At 37.3% G+C, this 27,515-nt stretch overlaps 1 protein-coding gene across 9 annotated transcripts in view; it reads right to left on the reverse strand.

The window, feature by feature from the left end:
- The window catches only part of LOC133519095 (FERM, ARHGEF and pleckstrin domain-containing protein 1), a 107,517-nt gene that overhangs the window by 36,804 nt on the left and 43,198 nt on the right, over positions 1 to 27,515 (reverse strand). For 4 of the 9 annotated variants that reach the window (XM_061853029.1, XM_061853013.1, XM_061853021.1 and 1 more), the window contains one exon: positions 128 to 27,498. In XM_061853029.1, coding sequence (XP_061709013.1) covers positions 16,123 to 27,498 — 11,376 coding nt within the window. In that variant the 3' untranslated portion in view covers positions 128 to 16,122. Of the gene's footprint in view, positions 1 to 127; positions 27,499 to 27,515 lie in introns of those variants that run through there. The other 5 variants (XR_009799586.1, XM_061853046.1, XM_061853075.1 and 2 more) reach the window with 3 other exon arrangements.

The following is a 27,515-nucleotide window of genomic DNA, read 5'->3' on the forward strand; positions in this document are numbered from 1 at the left end:
TAACGAAATAAAGAGAAAGACATGCTGAAGAAGAAACCATTTAACTTACGTATAATCCTGGCAGCATATTTTAATTAAATTTAGGTTTTAACATAGATGACAAATAATATATAATCATTAAAACGCCTTGTAAGTTTAATTAGTTTATTTTTTAACTATACTCCACTTTTAAAAGAGGAGTCTTGTATTGCAGGAATGCCACACACTTACATCGATGTAAATACATGTAGACCATGGTATATATGTAAACATAATATTAATAAATTCATAAATGAGTAACATTCTAATATTTCCAAACAATATCCAAAATTACGCGAAGGTTAACAAGTCATAATTTGATGAATTGGAAATATTACAGTCTATTGGAATTGTACACATTCAATCGAAAAGTCAAAAGGCTTAAAATCTAACTATCATTAAATTCATTAATAATACCATTTTTTATTGCACTAACAGTGTGGGCCGATAACCCCTTACCACTACCGACCTAAAATTGCTTCGTGCATACACGACAGTATTACATTACATATAATTGAACACTATGATATTATGAAACTAGTTTGGCTGTTTTCGAGCTAAATGTTAGTTTGGCTGTTTCGAGACGATTTGGGTTGATGCACGAATAAATGTACGAGTGTAAGACGTATAACGTGTATGACGAGAACGAACACAGCACGCGGTAAGTCCAACATATCAAAGACCAAGATTTCGGGCCTATCTGAAGAACCGTGCGCCAGGGCAACATTTATATGCATATATGTATATATGAACTATTGTTATAAATAAGCCCGCACAAAGTATTAACGAGTTGGAATTCCTATAGTAAGAACTAACACATTTCAAATTTATAATAATAACACAATGACCGGCCCAAGACAACAGCTTGTATGGAATCCACATAGTGTTTGTCTGGCCCGAGGAAAATAAACTATATTCGTCTTACCCCACGTAATGAAAAGATACTAAAATAGGACAAAACATAATTGATACAGGTTTTTTGCTATACTTCCCCACTACGCAAAACAACAGTACGAGTATTAAGTAATGATGGAAACTCATTCAGTCATCAATGATATTGTAGACTCGCGCAATCAATTTCGAATCTAAACTGGTTTTCCTAAATCACACGGTTCTCATGCATAGTGGGGCAGTATTACAGCGATCCTTTTAAGTCAAATAATTTGAGAATTTTGAAAGTTACAATAGGCTTGTTTACTTTAGATAAATTGATTGATAATTTATTTCGGAAACATAAAGTGAAATATCTTTTACACTTTCAATGATCTTAAATCTGGAGGCCTAGTCAGGATGACATCGTTTGACAATGAAACGCCTCTCTTCTTCATCGCACTAATATGGAAGAGTAATACAGAGACATTAGCATTTCGTTCACTTAGCAAACAATTATCCTGCCATTGCCCCCAGCAAAAACTCACATACAGAAACATTCACTGCAGTATATTATTGTGACATTACACTTCTTTTTTTTTCGTGAATAATAGCCTATTACGGTCTCACTGTACCCGTGAAAGTCGGCTTTAGAGCGTCGGGACTCTTAATAATTTTTTTCTCAAACTTGTAATGAAATGTTGACATGGCTTACTTCAAATTAAGTCCGGAAATACTACATATCAGGTGCGATGAGTGAAGATGATATGTAAAGGAATTTCATACAGCGTGTAAGGCTGTAAGGCAACCTTCTTTTGTTTTTAAACGTCAAATTATGGCACGTCTTGGCATTCAACCGTAAAAAACCTATAAACAGAATTCTGTCAGTATGCTTTTTTTTTCTTTTTTTTTGTGTTTGTTATATATTATTTCAGGGATTCAAAGGGGAACAAAAATTTCATTATTTTTGCGCTACGACGCACGGTTTAGGAGATACAGCCCTAAAAAGTTTTATTTTTTTCAGTCATGCAGAAATCTTTATAGGGATGTATCTCCTAAACCGTGCGTCTTAGCGTAAAAATAATCAAATTTTAGGTAACAAAAAAACACACAAAAGAAAGAAAAAGAAAAAAAAAGCGTAATGGCGTCCGTGGTAGCGCCAAATTATTAAATTGAATAACCTATCACATTAGGACATGAAACAATCATCATCATCATCCTATTTTGTTTTAATTATTTCATTGCAAGTTTGAGCAAAGCACTATACAAATCTCGGCGGGAAACAGGGTTGCCGGCCGCGTCTCCCTAACTGACCTCGCTACGCTCGGCCGTCTATATCTACTTGGCCTGCAACCCTTCGTTCCCCGTCCTCTATGTAATATTACTTAAAATTCCAAGGTATCCGAATTGTAATAAGAGGTGAATTGTGACACGAACGTGAAATAACATGAAATTTGTCACGAACAATATGAACATTAGGCATGTATATCTGTCTGATACTATTTTCTACAAATTGTACTAGACAGATATTTGATTATTTGTTTTTTTTACAAACAAAAATTCTACTCGCTCTATTTTCTCTGTATAACATTTTTTTGATACGGCTGCACAGTCCCCCGCCGCGTCTGTCTGTCTATATATCTGTATGTTCGCGATAAACTCAAAAGCTACTGAACGGATTTTCATGCAGTTTTCACCTATTGATAAAGTGTTCTTGAGGAAGGTTTAGATGTATAATTTGTTAACCCGTGCAAAGCCGGGGTGGGTCGAAGTATAAAATAAATGTAACGTTCCATGCCTAAAGGGTCCTTATGCTCCGAGCGCATAAGGACCGTCTAGACACGGGACTCCACAAGTAAACTCACAGCCTGAATGAAAAAAGAGATGAGAAAGCTCTTCACACGACAATAAACTATCATGTATAGTTACGAAGTATTACATACTAGTATTCTTTATTGAAGTCAAATATCTCTTGGGCTAGACTTTAATACACTTTGATGGCAATGATACCGATAAGTATTAATGGGTGCACACATAAATTTTAAAATTTCGAAGAAGTACTCTATTTCAACTTTTTTTAATTGACAATGATACAGCTTCTTTAGATTCCGAATACTGTAAAAGACGTGGCTCAGATGTCGTTTTCTTTTCGGATTTAACTGAAGAACTTAATTACTATTTGGTGTTTCTGAATGACTTAATGAATAAGCGAACTTAATCTGTTTTTTTTTTCAACCTTCATTCTCTTATAACTGTTGATAGGGTTATACTGGTATAAATATATTCTATGGACCTATCTAACTTGCACAAACTAAGAAAAATAGGGGATCAATATACTTTTCTCAAACATAGGTCCGAAATGTATGCGTTAATGTCACGAAATGAAGCCATGAAGTTGCTCATTTATGGCTCCTTAGATTACTACTTGACCTAGGCCAAGAAGAAATGTAGGGAGTTAGTATGAAACGTACATTATTGTCCGCTGCTCTAACTTTTTACATTTGCTCACTAAGATTAGACTGACAAAGGAAATATTACATACGAGTTCTGTTCAACTGTTCAAAAAATAAGGTGAATTTTCCTTTTTCCCAAAAAATATTTATTGTTCATCAATTTCTATTTTGTCCCCTTCAAAGTAGTCTCCCTCAGATATATAACACACTTGTGCCAGCGTTTTTTCCAATCCTCGAAACAGTTCTGATGTGCACTTTTTGGTATGCTCTTGAGCTCTCTCAGCGATTCGGTTTGTATCTCTTCAATCGTCTCAAAACGCCGTCCTTTCATGGGTCTCTTCAATCTTGGGAATACGGTGGCTGAGGCATGATTACGGTGTTGTTTTTGGCCAAAAAATTACGAACAAGCAATGACAAAATTTAATGCAAACTCTTTGATCCATGTTTTTCGACAGCAGAAAATCGCCGAACACGCAAAACACTTCTAACTTTTATGACTCTTACAAACAAACTAAATGTACTACATAGCTAAAACTGTGAACATATGTTCGAGACGAGTGTCGAAAAAATCGATAATCGAATGTACGTAGCCCGCGAAATTTGACAATTCACCTTATTTTTTGATCTGGGGGCCTACCGGGAAAATCGAAATTCGCAAATTGCGGGGATCTTTCTCTTTTACTCTTACTAAGATGTAATTAGCGTGACAGAAAAAAATGCCCGCAATTGACGAACTTCGATTTTCCAGACCTCGTACAGCCAACGACCACTCTCTGTAAGCATACTTACTACATTTATAAGCGGTTAAACATGGTGCTCGAATAGCTTTTTCAAATGTCAAGTTTTAAAAATAAAAAAGGCGGCAATTTACATTACTTGATTACTTAGTAGTTATTTTAATTATAATATTTTCTTACATTGTTTGAGAAAAGCATTATACAATCCTTGGCCGGAACAGGGATTGCAGGACTCATTACCGATCTCTCAACGAGATCTCTACCGCAATCTCGTCCTGCAATCCCTTACTTCACGGCCTCTGCAGTAATGTACAATTTTTCGAAATGACAAAACGATCTGGCAGTATGATGTTTGTCATTCCTCGACCTTAATGCACACAGTGTACCTTACCATTAGTAAAACTGAATCTATTATGTAACTTTACAGTACATATGGTGCTACTTTTCCGCACTAGCGCGTAAATTAGCACATTATATAACTATATCGAAAAATTAAAGGGCCATATGTACTGTAAAATGTTGTACGATACATGTGCAAATAGGTAATTTCCTATTTTTCGCACTTGTATCGTAAATAACTATTATGTAACCAAATACCAATAATAATAAAATAGTTTCATTCTGTGTGCTGTCACATATTTGTATGCAGGGGTGCTAAGCTAATTGTTTTGCTGACTGTACTATAAAGCTTATTTTATTGGTAAATGTGAAATAATTTATTTTGATTTTGTCGGATTCCCTATTGTTTCAGTAATTAGGTACATGCACGGTCAAGGAATTTGTTTTCTGTATCATTTCGTACCTTGTCACATTCGTACGTTACAATATTATTAGTACGAAATTATACAAACATTTAATTCTTTGACTGTACTTATGTGAATAGGTACTCATTAGCTACATAGTACAGTCGGACCAAGCTAACTCTGCATGGCATTTGCAATGACAAAGTGTAGCGATGTCATCATGAATGTGACATTTTGTATGAAAATATAACGTTTATAATGACACTCGTACACTTTATTCTGTTAGCCACAAGTGAATACAAAGTTAGCTTAGACTAATCTACTACTCTATTCTGATTTGGAGCTATACACATTCATATCATTGAAGCTTTCTTATGCTAAGTACTTTTAACGTTACTTTTTAGGGTTCCGTAGTCAACTAGGAACCCTTATAGTTTCGCCATGTCCATCTGTCTGTCTGTCTGTCTGTCTGTCTGTCTGTCTGTCTGTCAGAGGCTTTGCTCCGTGGTCGTTAGTGCTAGAAAGCTGAAATTTGGCATGGATATATAAATCAATAAAACCGACAAAGTCGTACAATAAAATCTAAAAATTTAATGTTATTTAGGGTACCTCCCCTACACGTAAAGTGGGGGTGAAATTTTTTTTTCGCTTCAACCCTAGAGTGTGGGGTATCGTTGGAAAGGTCTCAAAACTAATAGGGGTTTTCAAGAAACATTTTTTGATAAAGTTAATATATTTGGAGATAATCGCTCCGAAAGAAAAATAAAATGTGTGTCCCCCCCCTCCCCCCCCCTCTAACTTTTGAACCATAGGTCCAAAAAATATGAAAAAAATCGTGGAAGTAGAGCTTAAGAAAGACATTAAATGAAAACTATAGCGGACATGATCAGTTTAGCTGTTTTTGAGTTATCGCAAAAAGTTTTCCCTTCATAGTAAAAAGACTTTAATGAGGTACTGATTATGCAAATTTGTCTATTTGTTCAACTTGGGTGAAAGGAACCTTTTCATCCCTTGGTTAACAATTTACTATACTTTAAGCTCCAGTTTAGCTTATTGTGACGGAAGAGTAACTACGGAACCCTACACTGAGCGTGGCCCGACATGCTCTTGGCCGGTTTTTTTTTATGATATATGTCTGTACAATGTGCTCGTAGTGTGTTTATTCAGTCATTGATTTAAAATGTAAAAAGTATTACGTATTAAATGATTGAAATGTTTTTAGTAGGTACTAACGAGAGATTTGTATCGTCAATGTAAAGCCAGAAAATGTGTGTAACAATTTTGGCGCAGTTAGGTATATATTTTTTTACAGAAATAACCGTAATTTCGATGTTGACCTTCTTGTCGATTTATTAAGACTTAAAAGTCAACTAACCAACGCAAGCAATAGTGGTGAGAAGATATTATATGCACGACCAATATAGGATAATGCGCTTTGGATTCATAGTACCAAAATTACATAATTTATCCTAAATTAAAAAAATATTTCCTAGTTGCCCCAAAATGTCCATCTTAAAATGGCCGAATGACCGTCATTCACATGGTCCAATTGCCGTAATACCCAAATATTTAAAATACCTACTTGTCGATGGGACTTATTTTTAAAACGTTTGTGATATTAATAGTTCTGTACTTCTGAGACTTTAGGGATGAAACAAAATAACTAATTGAGGAGTACTTTTATTTGTATCCTACATGTTGTTTTTAGGATATACAAAATTATTGTGAATATTGATTGTCCTTGTGGATTATTGAAATTTAAAATATTGTTAAACTTCTTAATTAAGTTAGTATCGATATAAGCAGCGTACAATCACTACACCAGTGGCGGTACTTCCATACAAGCCCAAAAGCCGGGCTTGCCTTAGTTGCCTTACCGAAATTACGTAGTGATAAGATCAATATAGATTATTTTTAAACAGCGCGCCAAAAGAACTCGTATTATTGAATTCATGCCACCGCGGCGCGAGCGTGATGAAAATTATTGCTGTGGCACCTCGTCCGCGCAAAAGAAACCAGTCGTACGATGTATCCAGAGGGCCTACCGCGAACCACGTTCGACGTGTTGCCTCTCTGTCGCACTTATAATATGTACGTAAGTGTGACAGGGAGGCAACCCATCGAACGTGTTTCGCGGTAGGCCCTCTGATCTATCCTGCTCGCACTCGTTGGCTTGCGTCCGGGCTTGCTTTTTCGTCCCGCTCTAGGCGCTCTAGCCTACAAACTGCCATATAACGAATTTAAAACTATTTGTTGGTATGTATAGCAATCTTATACGGGCGAATTAAGCCGGGCTTTTAGTGTGAAGTTAGCTGCATAATTGTGCACGAGCGCGCGTTTACTAAACAACTTCAAGTGTATTATTATTTGACTAGTCGAAATACTATTCTATTGTTTAATATATTTTAAGTGAATCAGTGAGTGTGGACTTATTTGTTTATTGTTTAAGTGTCTAATTCGTTAACAATATATGAAGTTGTCCCTTGTGTGATTAGATGCGTCCACGTATTACTCAACGAAGGCAAGGTAAAGTTGTTAAACTTCGTAGAAAAACTGGATATCATTTCTGCGCCAAAACACCTGACTTGTGTATTTCTCAGACAAGTCAGTCACATAATAGGAGAAAATAATGTAGGGCAACGACCGGTTACAAAACAAATTTACCTTGGATTCTTAGTTGATCCCATACAAATAAGATGTATCTATTGCTGGTGTTGCCTATTTTTTCGAACGACATTAACGTTTGAAATGCTTCTGGCTATGACGACTTATATAATTTATCTGGGGCGATAAAGATAAGTTTATAATTGCTAATATGTTTGTAAAATTCTATTTAGTAGTATAGTAGGTACCTCAGTGCGCAGTGATTAGTTCGCCTCGACTGGCTAGCAAATACATTTGAGTGCAAAAAGTGAAGATTGGACAGGTTATTACCAAAACATATCTTTCGGCTTGCCCTACTCCAAAACTCTAGGCACGCCACTACACTACACCTTATAAAACAAAATCCCCCGCCGCATCTGTGTGTATGTATGTTCTAGATAAACTCATAAACAACGGATTATCATGCGATTTTCACCAATACCAATCAGTAGAGTATCATCAATAAAGTGATTCTTGAGGAAGATTTAGGAATAATTTATTTGTGTAACCCGTGCGAAGCTTACTTACTCTAGTTCATTATAGTGTTATTGAGGCTTGTAAAGTTTAATGAATAAGGGGTTTAGAGGTAAAACGGAAATAAGGAACAATGAAACCAAAGCGACAATGCTGACAACGATAGTTAATAGACTGGATGCCGTATGGTAGTTTTCCAATGTCGTTTAATGGATAGCATATCTGAAAAATATCCAGTTTTTGAATACGTCTTAATTGGTTGGCGAGTATGATTTAAGTATGGTATGTCGTAAAAACATAGGTCGCCTTGTTCATAACATAACTCTCATAAGTAATGTTTATTGATCCCACGGTTATAATTTATAAAGCGGACGGTGAACCAGCAGGCAGCGCCGACTTGTGCTCTAGTGTTTATGTAAAATAAGAACATACTATTTCACCAATATATACAATACATTCGCTATCTTGCAGACCAAAGTAAAGGTAGACGTAAAGAAACAGGAATGTTGGCTCGCGGGGTCCTCTGGTTGCAGCTGCACCGATCGCTACATCTACTTGATGGCGTAGTTATAATATCAATCGACGGTTTGGGAAAGCTACCGATCAGGCAACCGATAAACAGACTGCTACTCGCGCCCCGAGTGCTAAAGTCTTATTGGGTTTCTTAAAAACTAATAAGGTCATTTTTTTATAAATAAACCTTTTTAGGCAAAGCATTTTATTAAGCTACCTCTCTCACTTTGTTATGATTTATGATTACAGATATCTTTAAAATAAATAGGTTAGAGAATAATGTTGATTGGAATACTAATTCTCAAATAAGTTTAGTAGTCTGTTTGTAATCAATACGCGAAATTACATGATAAGTATCTTGTGAATGTACAGTTACTAGTAAATTTTACTATATAATGGATAGTGTATCTACCTACCGAAATAGTACCCTATCTTGAAGAACTCCTAAAATAGCACATTTTTATTATTACTAGCCTTTCACATACAAATTCTAAAAGGGGAACCTGATTCATACATAAAACGAGAGCGATAATTTTTCATCAGGTGCGCTTCTTAAAATACATATACGAGGGCTGCTATTTATATATTCGGAAACCAGGATTACAATCTTATTAAATAGTATATTTGACCTCCATGGTAAAATTTGAACTTTTTAAGTACTGGCCGGTATATTTTTTCTTTCTTATTAACGCTAGTGTTTTGTTTTTGACGGGTTTTAAATGTCATCTCGCTGCAAGAATGGAACTCACTCGTGAAAATATTCGTGCTATGATTTATTATGATTTTCGGCGTGGTTTAACGCAACAACAGTGCATAGATCAACTAACTTCAACTTTTGGTGATGAAGCTCCATCTAAAACTACTGTGTATCACTGGTTTAGTGAGTTCAATCGTGGACGTAGTATGCTTACGGACGAAATTAAGGCAGGTCGCCCGAAATCGGTCGTTGTACCACAAAATATTGAGGCTGTGCGAAAACTTATAATGGACGACCGACATGTTACGTACCGCGAGATAGAGGCGACTCTGGGTATTTCTATGACTAGCATTAATAGCATATTACATGATCATTTAGCTGTAAAATAAAATTGTTCGCGTTGGATACCGCACAACTTAACTAAGGAGCAAAAAGATGCTCGCGTCGAATGGTGCAATAAAATGTTAAAAAAATATAACCGTGGTGACTCAAAGGTGACGAATCCTGGATCTATGCATACGAACCCGAAACGAAGCAACAATCAACGGTATGGGTGTTTCAAAATGAGCCGAACCCTACGAAAGTTACTCGTGCAAAAAGTACATTGAAACAAATGGTGGCCTGCTTCTTCAGTATTAATGGCCATGTAGCTACAGTGCCACTAGAAAACCGTAAAACGGTTAATTCAGATTGGTACACGACCATTTGCTTACCGGAAGTATTTGAACAAATTCGTAAAACTAACCAGCGACGAAGAATCATTCTTCCTCATGACAATGCCAGCTGTCATACGTCACACGAAACAACTCTATTTTTGGAAGGTCAAAATGTGGAATTAACGGGTCATCCGCCGTACAACCCTGACTTGGCACCCAATGATTATTTTTTTTTTTTTAGGAAACAGTCACATATTAATATATATAAGCTTAAGTGATAACAAACAGACCTTTAGTTCCATTGAAAATAAAAGAATACATAGTAAATTACAGATCGAAACAGGGAAGGTGTTAGGCATCTTCTTGTCTGTCACGCATACAGGGACTTCAAAACATCGGTAGGTAATTATTAAATGCATGACATAGTACAGAATTTAAAATGGTATACAAAATAATTAAAAATATATGTATCGCTATAGTTGTTATGCGTGCAAATAATATATAGTTACTAGGTACTTAAAAGAAAACATACAATATTTATAAAGAAAAGATTGAACTTCGCAGAATGCTACTGTATTTACAAAATGATAATGAAAAAATATCTAAATTTGAAAATTTATCATTGTAATCATGACAGGCTCGTCTAAAAAAGTATGCTTGGCAAAATTAGAGCCACAAAAGCTAATATGGAATGTTTGGGGGTGGCGAGTGGGAATGCGACGAGGCAATTTAAAAATAATTTTGCAAGAAGATCAGGAGAGTCAATATAGTTATATAAAAGCTTATATAAAAACATTTGGTCTATATATACGCGGCGTCCGACTAATGGCGTGAGACCGTGCCGTATGCTGGTACTTTCAGACAGATTCAAACCATGGCGGAAGTTAAGTGACTTTAATAATTTATTTTGAATTCTTTCAATTCGCGTTTTATGAACTGTATATTGGGGAGTCCAAACAATGCAACCGAATTCTAAAACACTACGGACGTAAGAGGAATATAATATCTTTAGAGTATTAGGGTCTTTAAAGGGTTTAGAGAGCTGAAGTATCAAACCCAACTGCTCATAAGCTTTTGCAGTAATATGATCTATATGTGAAATAAATTTGAGCTTTGAGTCTAAAGTGATTGATTTTTATTTATTTCCCAATATAAAAAATAAATTACGCGGTCAACTATTTTCGACCGCTGAAGATGCTGTCGACGCATTCAAACAACACGTTATGGAGGTACCTCAGGCGGAGTGGCAGAAGTGCTTCAAAAATTGGTTCACACGAATGCAAAAGTGCATAGATCATCAAGGGGAATACTTTGAAAAACAATAAAACCATTTTAAGCCGTGTACGTTTGTTTGTTTTTTTGTTTACGGATATATAAGTAGCAACCCTCGTATAACAAGGGCCAAATATCAGTTTTTATCGCAATGACAATGAAAAGCGAATTAAGGGTGCCACGTGTCACCGCATTTTTCGACGCCGAATGGGCTAGATGCTAGACACATCATCTCGTTTATTTTAATTGCATCGACGTGACTAAGAGTCCTATCATTTGCTTAAATTGCAACCAGAAGATTTAACGTTTACATTCAACATTTTGAAGCTTATAATATATCGTTGAAGCCAAAAAGAGAGCTCTATTAAAAGTACGGAAGTAGATTTACTTACTACAGGTTTCACAGATCGTTATAGAAATTATTCTAACACATTCTTCAATCAGGTTATTTGGCACTCCGATAAGGTCCCGCAGGTCAATGACGCACATATATGAATCAAGCAACAATTTTCGCAATGACTCGGAAGATCAAACATGAGATAAGAACTACCAATCTATCCTAAACATTTTGTATAGGGGATGAGATATTTTTAAATAACCTATACGTAGTCTAGTTACCGTTCTCGTGCTCATCTTAAATTAACATTACGACTAATTCAAGCATTAATATATTGTGCGAAAATGCCGATGTGTTCATTAGTTAATCGAACATGTAATGTCACCCAGTCGATGGCAAAATCACTCAAAATTGGCGACATCTCAACAATGCATTGTAATATAGCATAAATAACATACTTTCAGATTCTTGTGCACCTTTTGCATCACGTAGAATAGGCTAGTTTACTATAGATACTTAAGTTAGATTGTTTAACATCAGTCATGTGAAAAAATAAGGTCAAACGTCTTTTTCCCATTCAATGATTTTAAATCACTAAAACAGAGAGAGAGAGAGAGAGAGAGAGAGAGAGAGAGAGAGAGAGAGAGAGAGAGAGAGCAGGAGACATATTCTTCTCTTTACATTATATATTGTGATACCAAACGATGCGTCTAGAGTTAGTCCAAGCTAAGTTGGCAGCAATTTTGATAGCTCAGATTGTGCAAGTGTTGTTTTAAACGTCATTTCATAGAAATTTAAAGTAACACTTGCAATGTCTGTGTCATCAAAATCGCTGCTAACTTAACATGGTCTGCCTCTATCTTACTACTTTCGTAGTAAAAAAAACGTTTGGTTGTTGCTGCTTTACTCAATAGTAAAATAGTCTATTAATATCGTCGTTAAAAACCGCAAAGAATATTATCGATTTAATTTTAATTTTGTATAAACTATGGCATGTATATTACTGAAATTATTTAATGACGAATTTCGATGACTGTATATTGCGATAATAAACATGACTTCTGTATAGTTTTGGTAACTAGTAGTATTAATGTAAATAATGGTAATGACGTTTAAGAAGAACAATATCAAAATGTTGACGGGTAAATGAAATAAATCAACGTAAATAAAACTTTTTCTAGTAATCGAGACAATATTAGAAAAATACGGGTGTAAAATTAACGTAGGTATGATGGGTTAATGTCAATCATAGGTATTAAAATAGAAGACTCTTACGCCATTAGCCGTATCTCTTTTTCTAAGGATTTTAAGTAACGGAAGAGGATATATTGAACTCCATTTAATAAAAAAGAGATACCTCAGACTGGGCACATGCCCATGAAATAATATTTCAAGCACATATTTAAAAATTGGCTGTAAGGTTAAGTTACCGACTTGTCATGAATATATGAAAAAAGCTTCGATGATAACATATTTGTGCTTTAAACTAAGTCATACGAGATCAAGTGACTAATAACTATAAATAAAATAGCTATATCTTTCGTTCTGAGCAGTGAACATTATACCTTTTTTCATCACACTTGCCCGTCGTTGGTGTTATTGTATGCCAGCATACTGAGATGGAATGAACTATATTATGCCCACTAGCATAATATTTATTTTTCATTGCGCTCATGGGCATATTGGGCATACATTTTTTTCAAGAAGGTAAAAATCAGTTTTGTGTTTAATTAAATTACTGATGTTTTATTTTTAGTTAGTTAAGAAGCGCTGGTGGCCTAGCGGTAAGAACGTGCGACTTGCAATCCGGAGGTCGCGGGTTCAAACCCCGGCTCGTACCAATGAGTTTTTCGGAACTTATGTACGAAATATCATTTGATATTTACCAGTTGCTTTTCGGTGAAGGAAAACATCGTGAGGAAACCGGACTAATCCCAACAAGGCCTAGTTTACCCTCTGGGTTGGAAGGTCAGATGGCAGTCGCTTTCGTAAAAATTAGTGCCTACGCCAAATCTTGGGATTAGTTGTCAAGCGGACCCCAGGCTCCCATGAGCCGTGGCAAAATGCCGGGACAACGCGAGGAAGAAGAAGACTGATGTTTTATTTTTGTGTATGTCTATAATATTTAATTTGATTAATTTAATAGCCGTTTAAAATATTTTTACCCATTTTTCAATCGTGGCTGAATGCCGGATAGGTCTGTGACTTCAATACCTAACCTGTAAAAATGACAATATTGTGGACGAATGTTTGAAATGTCACCGTATTTAGGAATATTTGGCTTAAAATTTAGTTTTTTCCTCACAAGTGTGATGAAAAATATTGTGTTTGCCACGGGCGGTACAAGAATTACAGACTCGTGTTAATTAAAATGTACACTTGTTCGGAAATTCTTGTTTACCGCCCTTAATACACAATGTACTAATAACTCAATCTTGGATCACGTAAATTAAATCACAGCCATTTAAATTACTCACTGCTCGATTATTAAGACGATACCCATGAGACATAACCGTTTAAAAATAATACTTTTCTATTCGCTACTTAGATCTTACAAAAACGGTCGCTGTTCATGGATATATCGGTTTTCCATATACAATTGAAGGTCACTATTTTTAATCCTAAAAATATCAAGATAAAATTTGGCACTAGTTAATTTGTTACAGTCCTGTATTATAAAGCTTTGGCTTCAGAAACTTTAAAGAATTCTAATTAAGTCATAATTGTTTACTAACAATCATCGCTTAGTACAATTATTTTCATTAGCAGCCTATTACACATATGCGATTATAAAATTCGGCCATAGTACAGTCAGCATCAAAAGTAGCGGATCACACTACGCGTCAAAAGTATCTGCCATTGTCAAATAGCTTAACAAAAAGAGACGTGCCTCTGTTGTAGAATAATTAAACTGTATCAAATAATATTGAATGCGACCTGTAGCGATTTATTTCTAGTTAGAAAAAATATTAGAGGTAATTATAGCATAAATTTTCTCAAATGATTTTTCGCCTACAACCCCAATCTGTTAAACAAAAGCCATTGCTTCTTTGTGCGAGCGGTGGGCTTCCGTGTTGAGCGCGTGCCAAAGCAACAATGTCGTTTAAAAAGCGACTGTATCGTTGTGGTTTTAAGGTTCAAATCTATGTAATAATATCACCTACATTGAGGTAGTCGATCATCCTACATTACCAAAACATGTTACATTAGGATCTTAGGCTTAAAAATCATTTCAGGAATTTCACACTTTAGGCAGATACTTTTGTCGCGTTGCTTCATCCGCTACTATTGATACTGACTGTATATCCATTGTCACGTTGTTTGATAAACCGTAATTTCTGTTTCTACATCTCCGGTATTAAGGACTATAAGCTCACAATTAATGTGATGTGTTCCGCTTAAAACCGACAGGCAACCTAGTTCGCTCTTTTATCGAACTATTAGTGTTACATACGCATATTAGTGTTCGGAGCATAATAAAAACTGTGTCGACGCAAGGCACTAAACACCTAAGTTACCTGTGTTAAGAAACACGATTTCGATCGGATCCTTTGTTAATAATACCTACATACCGCTTCCGATCAAGGAATTCGTAGAAGACAAGTAAAAACCTCCATCAAAGCATAGTAGTAAAACTAATTGCACTGAGTTATTTACAAAGTTTCAAGACATGTTTTGTAGTTAGTGTCGCACAACACTATTGAAGGAAGGCAACGGCCCAGCCTACACTGTACGCGAAGTTTGGTGTAGAATATCAGGGATCAGAAACAGAGATTACATACAGTTGTAAAACAATGGGTGCAAAGTTGTTGTGTAACCTATCGTGCTAATATTGATACCCAAGCAAGCAAAAGATTCCAAAATTGAACCACGAGCGTAGGATCGAAAAGTGAAATCTTAAGTGTTGCGAGAGTGTCAAGGCTAGGGTTAAACAAACTTTGCTACCGAGTGATAAACAAAATTTTTCATCACACCAACGCCAAGAAACTACTAACTCTAAAACATTACAAATCAACACTATTAAATATTTATCATTCAAAATTAACATTCAACCAGCCAACATCAGAAAACCACTCACTTCTTCACTTCAACTTACTTTGCCACTCTTCTGGATAAAATGCAACTTTCTCATTAGTTTATGAATATTAAAGAGAGCCAAGCTGATGGTGTAGTGAAAAATAATTTGTGTTATCATATTAGTCCATAGGTGTTGGGACTATTGGCTAGGGTTCGTATGCTCTATGCGGCGTATCGCCCGGTTAACCGCATAAACCTATATCCTGTGTCAAACTTGTCTTGCTTCAGGACGCGACTAGACCTATTTATGCTTTTCATTTTATTGCAAAATTAAAGTTCAGTGGCAACCATCAGGTCAAACAGATATTAACACGATGTCGATGTGAATAGAAACAAGCTACGCGACTAGAAACAGACAGCTGTAGGGATATCAACCACATCAGAGTTACACTAACTACGGTCAGCCGGACGGTAAGACGCAACGTGAGCAACGATACACGGCCTAACAATCTTATAGTTTTCTGTTTAACAAATAATATAATAAATTACCCTATTCTATATCTAATATATATATAACAATTGTGTTAATTAGATTAAAACGCTTTGAAACGCAGAGTAAATAAGTAACATTCACGTATATTGAATGATATCAACGAATTAGAATAACCGACCAATTAGAGCTAAAGATTTTTTTATACATTTTCATCATTTTCATCTTCAGAACATAGAGGCGGAGGGAGTGTAGAGACGTCAAATTTTTGTTCAGGGCTATCACTGGATGCCTGAGAGTCAACGTAATGACTAGAATAGAATCTTTCGACGTTATTAAGACTGAACCGTTGATCCAGATCTCTCGAGTAATGTTCCTGGCCCGATTCGCCAACCTCACGCAGCTCATGTTCATATTGCGGGTAACACTCTTGGGTTTGATACATACCCATGTCATCGTATTGCTCAGGATAGGGACTACCTCGATATCGTTCATATTCATCTTTATCCTGAGGCAACTCTGAATCAGAATAAACCATCGAATCTCCACGTGCAAAAAGGTAACTGCTTGATTTAGATATCTTTGGAGCTCTTTTAATGGTATCTACTGGGTAAGCGTAATCGTCCGAATCATCTCTGTCGCTTTGTTCTGCAAAAAACGACGTTCGAGACTGAACCTGCCCAGGTGATTCTCCAAGAGATTTTTCGTCGGATTGTCTGAACACACCAGACGATTTAGATTTCTTTAAAGACGACTGACGACTACTTTTGTTTGAATAAGATAGGCGAGGAGGACTATCTTCTGGCACATACGATGGTTCCTGAGAATCCAAATAAGGATGTCTTAGACGACCCAATCTATCAAACCGCGGAAATCCCATCTCATCTTCATCAGCGGAAGACCCAAATCCTTGAAATTGTACTGGAGTAATATTAATGGGAAACTGTTGTGCATCGTAAGGCGATTTTTTATACTGCATATAGTCTCCTTGTTCATCATCTTCTGAATAACTCACTGGCTCAGCAATGTCATAGTTTTTAGAATCAGCTTTTGATATTTCAGAAGATCCTGATTCGACTTCTGGAATATAACTATCGGAGCATTCGGAACTCTCCATGCGACGTAGCGTTTCTTCTACGGCCAAATATTTCGTGCATTGTAGCTTGTCACTTTCAGAAGAACACTGGCTCTTAGTAGAATCTTCTTCTAACACGTCTTGAATTTTTTCTTGTCTCTTTCGTGTGCCCGTAACCTGTTTTTTTCTTCTAAATGTTTTCATTCTCTCTCTTGGATCTCTAATGACGTCCAATGAGCTGTCAGTATCATTTCCGCTAGGAGGACTTTTGAGCGATATATTCCGCGCCAACAAAGATTTTTTGACGGGGGCTTTTATAGGCTGTATTGGGGGAGACTCTGAACTCAGGCTGCTAGAATAATAAGGCGAGCACCGAGACAAAGGGGTTTTTCCAGATCGTTCCCCGGGTTTTTTATCGTATAAATCCCGGTGCACGGATGGTATTTCTGGAACAGCAATAACAGGCAGTTCGGAGGAAGTTAAGTAATGTTCATGAAAAGACCAACTCTTAGGCTTGGTGCGATATTGTTGAGATATTTTGTATTCTTTTATTTGATTCTTTGATAATGTTTTGTCGTCATAGCTGGCATGTTTGGCTAAAGGTTTGTAATCAGACCGTATAAATTGATTACCTATATCTTCACGAATAATGTTGGAGAATTCTTGGCTTTGATACCGTTCACTGTGTTTTTCTTCTTGGCTATATAACTGAGATGGTATATCGATGTCCAACTCAGGTTGTGCCCCTACAAAAAATGTTTTGAACCCACTGTCCTCGCTTTGGCAACGTAAAGTAGGTTTCGTATAACGGCATGTTTGCTCTTCATAGCTCAAACTTTTAGGTGGAGCCTTTTGGTATCTTTCCTGATCATCTTCTTTAACGTTTGCTATGCCTTTTAGTCTTTGCTCGAATCGTAGCACTGCATCAGGATTCTTTTGGAGACTGCTTAGAGAACTGGAGCTTGATTTATCAGATTTATCACTGTAGCTAATTGACGAAGACTTGTCAGTTTTGCTAGCGTAATTTGCGGTTAAACGCAGCACAGGCATAAGATTTGGAAGTTCTTTGGTTATTGATGTTTTCTTTGAATAATTTTCTTCAGTTTCCTGCTTATCGTCTAATGACAAAGCCGCTTCTTTTTTTATGGTGTCATCTGACTTGGCATCTTCGACTTCTAGTTGATCTTCTCGGGCAGTAGCTATTAATGTATGACTTGTGCTAGCGGACCAATCAGAAATAGACTGAGCTAGTGTTAAGGTACTATCACTTTTGGTTCCAGAGCTACTATCGATTCCTTTTCTAGATATAGTAGTTTCTGAACTGCATAGTTTATCATACTTAATATGTTCGGTACTTTTATCTAAACTACTGCTTTTAGAGCCTTGATCTGCCTGTGAACCAATTTTGACTTTTTTTTCCGATATCTTACTTGTAAGGGAAGAAGAATGTACTTTAACAACTGCATTATCAGATTTGTCGGTTTTCGGAACTGAAATGGCCGAGATGCTTTCAGATGCCGAAAGATTAGCATACTGACGAACTGTATTTGTTCCAGTAGACCACTCAGAAATGCTTAAACAAATAGAGGTATCTTCCGAATGCGAACTATGGGTACATTTTTTCTGAGGTAAGCCAATTTTGACAGTGCCATCCAGATCGGTGCCAAATGAACTTGTTTCTTCTTCTGAATGACTGCTGTGACTACAACGTTTGCATGTGCTCGAACTACCAGTACTCAATTTAGTCATCGCGCGTACAGTATCATCAGCATTAGTCTGAGACAGAAGATCATCTATGGATGTATCTGAATTATTAGAACCACATGAATACTTAGGTGTTCCAACCTGAGAAAATCCTTTTTCTAAATCTGGCGATAATGATTTACTATCACCCCCGAAGACGTCATCAGCGAACAAGGGGTCATCCTCGAAAATGGGACTATGTGTAGTAGGTGATTTCAATGGCTGACTAATAATAACTTTGTCTTCCAAACTGCTTCTAACGCCAACAGTTTTATGTTCAGCACGAGAACAACATGAACCCATGTCACCAATAAGACAAGAAGCTTTACTAATCGTTCCGCTTAAGCATGATTGATCGTAATTGGGCACCACGCCCTTGTTTAAGCAAGTAGTCTCATCTTGTTTTTCTAACGGTTCAACCATGTATCCAGACTGTTCGTAAGGTATTATTTTAATTTTTTTTTTAATATTACCACGTCCTTTTTTCTGTGCTTGTTTCATCGATTTCATGTCATGCCCATCTTTTTCATATTCTTCATCATTGTTTAGCGTATCACTATCATCATCAGAACCTTGCATGTTGTCTTTAGAACTTTCAGGCTGAATAGTGACCTTCATAGCTTGTTCAGGCTCGTTACTCATATAATATATATGGACTTTTTCTACAATTGGAGTCTCTAATAAACTTGAAGGCGGAGAGGGCCATTGATCATAATCACTCGATCTTCTGGTACTACTAACGTCTGCTGCTTTAGACGCTTGAGGTGGAAGTTCAGGTAAGGGCCAGTCGTCAGAGTCTTGACTTTCACTGGGGAGATATTGTTTTAATGAAGCCGTGCGAGATGCCGTGCTAATCTTTTGAAAGTCTTCGTGCAAGACTTTGGTTTCCTGATTACTTGAGGTTTTAGCTTTCTTGTCTATATCTTTTTTAGATTCTGAATACATTTCACTTATTTTGGCCTGATCTATTGGTATATCGGGCATCTCAGCGGATGTTCTTCTATCCGTATCCGAAATATAAGCTACATTAGCGTTACTAGGTGGATCCGAACTGAGACTAGCTTGATGGTCACTAGAATTCAAAGACTCTTCATTAATACTTTCAGATCTTGAACAAGCCTTGGTCGAATCTTCATCTGCACTCGTCTTTTCTGAAGCTGTGCTACGTTCAGATATTCTAGACAAAGTGCGACCAAAGTTTTGTCCATAACCAATAACAACGTCAGTTGCAGTAGATGACGTAGCTGGGTATAAAAAGTTAACAGGAAAATCATTAAGGTCATCTGTAAAGTCAGGCTCAAAAAACCCACCCCTGTCCCCTGCTTCTTCTAAACATTCGGAAGAATTAGCTGAAGGTGCATTCTTGGAAAACGTTTGAAAGTCATCGACCGACCGTTGGTTATTAAATTCAAAGACTTCTTTATTTAATGTTAAGCTTTCATAACCTTCATGATCTTGTGGTATCCACGCTTCTTCTATACTTGTACTATTTTCACTCCCTGAAGCTCCAAAGAATGGCCTCCATGTTGGCTTTAATTCTTCGCCACGCCTATACGCTTCACCTAAAGAACCTGAAGTTGATTCAGTAGTTTCAAAAGATCCTCTGGATTCAACACTAAGTGAACCTCTAGAGTCCATGCTCGATTTAGAGGAACTTTTTTGCTCGTCAAGGCGTCCTTTTCTTCTCGAAGAGGAATCATCTACGCTGAGGGAACCTTTAGATGTAGTAGTTGTTGTATCCATACTTGATTTAGAAGAACTTTTTTGGTCAGTATCTTTAAGAGACCTCTTCTTCATAAGTTCTTTTTCAAAAGACGTGGAAGTAATAACATTTCCATCATCGTCAAAATCAATAGTCGTGTTTTGGTCTTCTTGAGATATAGTGATTGCAATTTTCGTTTTCTTTATTGTTCGTGGTAAATCTTTTTTAACATCTTTAGATGCAGCTGACTGACTAGATTCAGATTCTTCAATAACGCATTTGCCTATTTTATCTAAGCCACTCTTTCTCACATTAGGTCTTGAAAGCTGTTCAACAGTTTTATCAACAGATTCTGAACTGGAATCTGAATCAGTTGGAGCTTTCTGTGAATCCACTGGTCCTTGTTTTTCTAGTGTGGGTGTAGGTGATTTCCTAGTGCTGAATTTTGATGGACTCCGGGGACTCTCAATACGATTTAATTCAGGAATGGGAGAAGGAGATTTAGAATTTGATTTTGAATGTTCGCTTGATAAGATAGATTGTGAAACTAGATGTTCTTCTCCATACTCCATTGACTGCTTAAGTTCTTCAAGGCACTCTCTATCTTTTTTGTTTAACTTCTCAATATCTTGAGATATGCCTAATGGCCTGGCAATAGAACAACTTACGCTGGACTCGTCGTCTATGGAGCTGCCTTTCATGTTAGCACTAGAAGGGCTCACATCCTTTTCTATGCTCGTCCAACTAGTGGACTCTGAGCTGCGAGACCGTTCAGCACTTAATTTCAACAGTTCACTACGTCTTGACTTCGCTGTTAGTAAAACCTTTTGGTCTGTTGGTGACACCTCAGTTGCACTCCCTGAGCTACCGGTATGTTCTCCTGATTCAGTATTTTTTGTGGATTTTGAGGTATTCGAGTCAATAAAGGGTATATTTTCCAATGTAGGGCTATTTTCTTGGGGTGGGGTTACGATGATTTTGTTTTTATTTTTCCATTTTGATGGTAAATCAATGGATTTTGGTTTATTTTTCATACCCTTTTCTGTGTCGGATTCAGACAAAATTTGTGATTCTTGACGTAAAAACTCTACTAAACTTGCAGAGGATTCATCAAAAGTACCTTGCGTGTCTAAACCTTTTTTACTTCTTTTCATAACGGTCGTATCCGACAACGGTAGCTCTGTCGATTCTGTGAAGCCATCATAATCCATACCTCCCCAGGAATTAGACTCATCACTTCTACCTCGATAAAATTTCGAATTGAGTTCTTTCTTCGAAGCTTGGTCTTGATCAGAAGAACTGTCAGCATCTATGTAAGGCAATGGAATTCCCAAGACGTGACTTTCATCGAACAGTTTTAATTCACTTACTTCGGTAAGAGATTCTTCTTCGCTTGTTAATCGCGCTACCTCAGGCTTGCTGTCAGAGGCAAGTAAGCTTTGGACATTTTGATTACTTTTACTTCCATGCAATTCAGTTTGTCTTTGTTTATTGTATATATCTATTTTTCTACGTTCCATTATTACCGTCTGAGTATCATTTTCTAGGACAGTATTAAACGAGTTAGTTATCCACTCAATTGAGGAATCACCCGATTTATCTGTGAAACTATGTGACGGAGAAACTTCTTTCGCATATTTATCCTCAGTATCTTCCTCTTTTACGGTAGGATGAACATCGACTTTAACAACTTCCTGTTTAAAGTATCGATCTGCAGCTGTAGGTAACAACTCAGTCATGATTGGAGGCGTAACATAATTTCTATCTAGACTTTTAGATTTTAATTTAAAATCTATATGGACATCAACTTTACGTTCTAAGCTCTTTGATTTTATACTAGATTGAATTTTTTGATAAACAACTTTGCCCTCAATTTGTTGTTTTATTTCTTGTTTTTTGGATAAAGTCTTCGGTGACTTTTGTAAATCCTCAATATCATCAAATTTATCTTCTAGCGATTGGCTGGTTTTGTCATCCATGCTTTTGTTCATTTTACTACTAGCCTTCGATGACTTTGGATCCTCAAAACTACGGCTAATTTTCCCACTCAATTTGTTATCTAGTTTTTTCGGGGATTTAGCAATAAAAACATGATCTTCAACCTTGCTACTGATTTTAGTTTCTATTATAATTTTATCTCCCTCTGTTTTAACCAAGATTTTATCTTCAGGAGGAGGAAATGTTGGCATCGTGTCTTTTACAGGGCTGATGAGTGTTTTTGTTTGCTTCAGAGCTGCTTCGAATAACATTTGTTGCTTTTCTTTACGTTTTGCTATTTCTGTATCGCTTTCTTCTTGCGACTTAGTCCTTTCCTTGCTACTTCCACGTCTCACTTCCATTTTTTCCAATGATTTAGACTTCTCTTTTACTGTTTTCTTAGACATTTGTTCCAGTTCTTGACTTTTAGCTCGTACCATATCTAGAGGAGGTACTGTAAGAAAATCTGGACGTTCCTTTAAAGATGATGGCAGTGACTTTTGAGTGTGTAATGCCTTAACTTGAGTGGCATTTGTGTCAAGAGATCCACCTTTATTTAATTTATTGCTGTTTTTCTGCTTTTCATCAGGACGAGATTTTAAAGTCAATTTCTTCTTTTCTTTCCTTTTGATTCTTTCTATATCTGGAACTATTTGATCTTCACTCAAATCTGATAACTTTCTTATGCTGCCTCTTGGTGAATTTAATGAAGATGTCGGAGATCTAGATGGAGATTTTGATATAGGTGACCTAGACAAAGGTGACCTAGTTAACGGTGATCGGTTAGGAGACTTTATTTGTGATTTCAATTTGGTCATATCATACCTTCTCTTGAATGATCGTGGGCGACGTTGTTCGACCAAATCGTCCAATAACTGAAGCTCTTCAGTATCAATTACTATGGATTTCAATTCTTTTGGAGTCTCAGATGGCTGGTCCTCTTCAACTTCCTCAATTTTACTTATGTTATCGCCGACTTTAGAATACATTTTTTGATTTTTATCATCAATTAGAGATTTTTCTTCTAATATTTCTCCTTCTTCGTTTATATCTTCAACCGTATCATCTTTAGATGAAAATGCATTCATAGGTGGTAATCTATGGAGCTGTATAACCGGTGTATCTAAACTTTTAGCTCTGCGGCTAACAGTTGGAGAATCTTGTGTAGCTTTTTGACGCTGTAAAGTAAAAACCGAACCTTCAGATAGATTCAACCTAGCATGAGCAAATAAAATCGGAGTGCCGCCGGTTTTACGAAGCATAGGTGAAATCAATTCATCACGTAAACTCTTTTTTATATCAAGTCTATTAAAGTCTTTCTTAGATTCTTTTGAACGATCATTCTTTTCCTCGGACGGCGGAAGTATTCCTGTCACTTTTTGGATTTCCATGTCAGCTAAATGTTCGTCATCACTTTTCAGAAATTCAGTACTTTCTAATATTGGCGATGGAATATTTTCATTATATTCCCAGGTGGAACTTTCTTTGCTAAGTTGCTTAACTTCAGGAGTTTTAATAGCTATATCGTCCTCAGAACTAGGAATGGAAATTGACCGTTCAGAAATCCTTCGTAACTCTGTAGCATTTCCGGAAATACTTTCAAGTATTTGAGGATTGTACTTAGCCTCAAGTTCAACTAATCTCCTACACTGAGGTGGAGAACCTTCAATTTCAGTAGAGCTCATTGTTTGGCCTCTATGCCAAGCACCAGACGTAATTTTATCATACTCGAGCTGTAAGATCGGTTCGAGATCTTTACGCGATTGCGGTGGTGAAAATTCAAGTTTAGGTGCCGCTTCAGTTGTACCAAACACATCATCCGAATCAACACTTTCATCGTCCGAGGAGAAAGAAGTAATTCTTATTTTGTTACTACTTTTACCTTTTATTTTACAACAGCTTCCTTTTTTTCCAGTTCCTCGAGCTTTTTGACCTCTTTTAGATGGTAATTTATCTGATTTCGATTTAATATCCGCGCGTAGTTTTTCAGCTGCTGACATCGGTTTAGGTTCCTTACAAATAGGAGGCTGCTGAACATTACGGCCATTAAGTGCAAACTTAATATCATGAGAATATTGTGTTTCCTGCCGTATACTGTCGGTTTTCGAACTAGTAGCAGAATCACTTTCGATCTGACTCAACTTTGAGTTTAAAGTTTCTAGAAGTGCCGGATCCAAATGTTTAGATATATCCCTTTTAGGACTTGGCAGATGCTGCAGTTGCCCACTTTTATCTACTTCTAATGTAACTGGGTCTACTTTGGATAAGTCGATATTTTGAGTGAACAAAAAGTCTCGATTCTCTACTTCTAAAAATTTTGATGCGTGATCGACTTGGATGCTGTTTCTCGGCGATTTTGGAGATTTAGGGGATTTTGGAGATTTTGGAGACTTTGGAGACTTTGGCGATTTCGGAGACTTTGGTGATTTTGGAGATTTCGGTGAACGTGGTGATTTAGGATGGTCGTGGTACTTACACCTTGAATGCGCATTAAGAATGTGACGGCCATTTTGTGGCGGCAGCATTATAATATCAGGAGGTTGTCTCTTGTCTTCTAATGGAGACGGAGCAGTTCCATTCATGACATGTCTTTTATGTAGTACGTATGGTATGTCATAACCGTCATCAGGAATCTTTTTATTATCTTTAAAACCTGCTTTAAAAGCGTCAAATTCTTTAAAATAATTTTTTGGCAAATCAAATGGTGGACGTCCGTGATCTGGGATTCTTGAGGGCAGTTCGAAATGTGAGCGCTTTGTTGCAATGGGTGGAGCGCTTGGTATTTGACGGAATATATAATCTTCGTCGCTAGATTCAGCAGGAGTTAAATCAATAGATTTCTGGTGCATCAAAACATGTCTTCGAGAGTTTACACTACTAAACCTAGGCCTATTAGCGAGGCTATTTGGATCACTTTTAGTCCGTTCTACAGTTGGATGTGTATATGGGATAGACGTATCTGCCAAACGGCTGCTTGAACTAGTCTCAAGGATCAACTTAGGATTGTATTCATCAAAATGAGTTTTAGCCATAAGTTCTTCTTTTAAATTTTCTTTCCTTACCATGTGAGTGTAAACTCTTCCCCGCATTGATTTATCAAACTCAGATTGCAAGATAGATGAAGTTCCCGGTTGAATGGAGGCAGTTTTCGCTTTATTTTTCGCATATTCAATACTATCCATAGCGGGGAGTATACGTACATTTACTTCAGATTCGTTGGATGATTCCTTTACAAGGTGCGATGTGGTTGAATCTTTACTAAGTGAACTAGTCAATGATTCTATTTTCTCTTTATCGAAGCTAAATACTGTTTCAGAAGACCGGCGACGCTGGTAGCTTTGTATTTTTGACGCTCGACTACTATCGACTTCAGTGTCCAGGCCAACAATTTTTTCGGGCCATATATGAGTAGTTTGAGGAGGCACATCTTCTTCTTCCGTCGAGAAATCGTCCATCTTTTTAGGAGGACTCACGTCCGAATAATGAATGTACTGATCTAATTCCACATTCTGAAGACTTGCAGAATGCATAGGACTGTGTTCTCGGTGTTTATTATTACTAGGAAACGTAGAGTACGGGGTAGGGATGTGATAAAAATTGGGAGCATCTGATAAGTTTGCGATCAAATCTTCATGCGACTTATCGAAAAGCATCTTATCCCTATACTCTAGTTTTTCCATTTCGATAAAAGTAGATTGAGTATCATAAAAATCTTTATTAGAGTCAGGACTAGACGATGGCGATATAGGTTCAAAAGGATCTATGTATGCATTCTGTATACCAGTGACACTACGCCTTCTGATACTGACATCATTTTCAGTATCGTATAAGTTCTTTTTACAGTCGTAGTAATCGGACTTTGAATCTTGACTGGACGTCCTGGAGCCCGATCTATCAGAACTTTTACTCTTTAACGTTTCACGCGACTTCTTGCTATCCGTGTGATACACACTATCTCGAGATTTTTTACTCGACTCTGCGCTACTTTTAGATATTTTTTCACCAAAGTCACTTTTAGATTCTTGGCTCGAAGCTCTGGAACCAAGAGCTCTCTTTATTTCTTTATAAAAGCTTCCATCAGATCTAACGGAAAGCTTTTCCCGGGGCAAAATTCGTGGATCATCTAGCAGGAATGGATCAAGCGGTAGATCATTGTCACTTTTGTACTTAACAGTGTTCAGGTTAATATTCATGTCCTGGTCATCGACTTCAGATAGATGAGACAGTGATTCATCGTCTGAAGGAAGATCGTTACCTGAATCCAAAGAACACGAACGGGTGTGCGCCGCGGAGCGAGGCAGCACTCTCGCGTAACGACGGTTTTCTGAGCACTCATCGTCGGATCTTTCAATCAATTCGTAACTATCATGTGAAATATCATCCTGAGACCCACTACGAACAAACGTTGGTAAATCCAACCTAGGCTCACTAGTTGCCCCTGGAAAACTAGAAGAATAAGTTCTGCCTATCATTTCCCTCTGTAATTCTATAGAACTTTGATTTCCGAGAACAAAAGCTAATGTACGAGCATCGTCGTACCGCGTGATAGGCGAATCTACACAACGGTCTCCCGGATAATACGAATCTAAATCGGCAAACATGCTACGAGTGTCTCTTGTCTGTTTATTTGCTCTGCGTTTCGCACGGCCAGCGTCATCGAAGCTAAAGTCGCGTAGGTTGCGGCAGCTAGCACTACGACGCCATACTAGTCTGGCGCGCAAGCCATCGTCCGCTTCCTCGATGAGGAGCGACCCGCCCGATCTGCTAGACCGTGTAGAGGGGCAGGTCGAGTATATATTAGACTGCGACAACTCATACTCGAGCCTCTCTGAAGATTTCTTAAAGCTGGAAGACTGTTTAGCGAGGAGAAACTCTGGATAAGGGCTATGGTCCGGGGAGAGGGAGGCGGGACACACGGTGGCAGGGCGGGTGGCAGTGTGAGTGTGTGTGAGCATGGCCGTGGCCGGCGGAGGACTCTGACCTGCTGCAGGGCGCGGGGCACGAGGTGGCGGAGTGGGTGCGCGTGCGCGACCATTCGCGCGACACGAACTCGCCTGGCTCCATATACTCTCCGGAGAAACCTGATAAACATAATATA

Source organism: Cydia pomonella, chromosome 1 (genome assembly GCF_033807575.1).
Source record: "Cydia pomonella isolate Wapato2018A chromosome 1, ilCydPomo1, whole genome shotgun sequence".
Taxonomy (NCBI): Eukaryota; Metazoa; Arthropoda; class Insecta; order Lepidoptera; family Tortricidae; genus Cydia; species Cydia pomonella.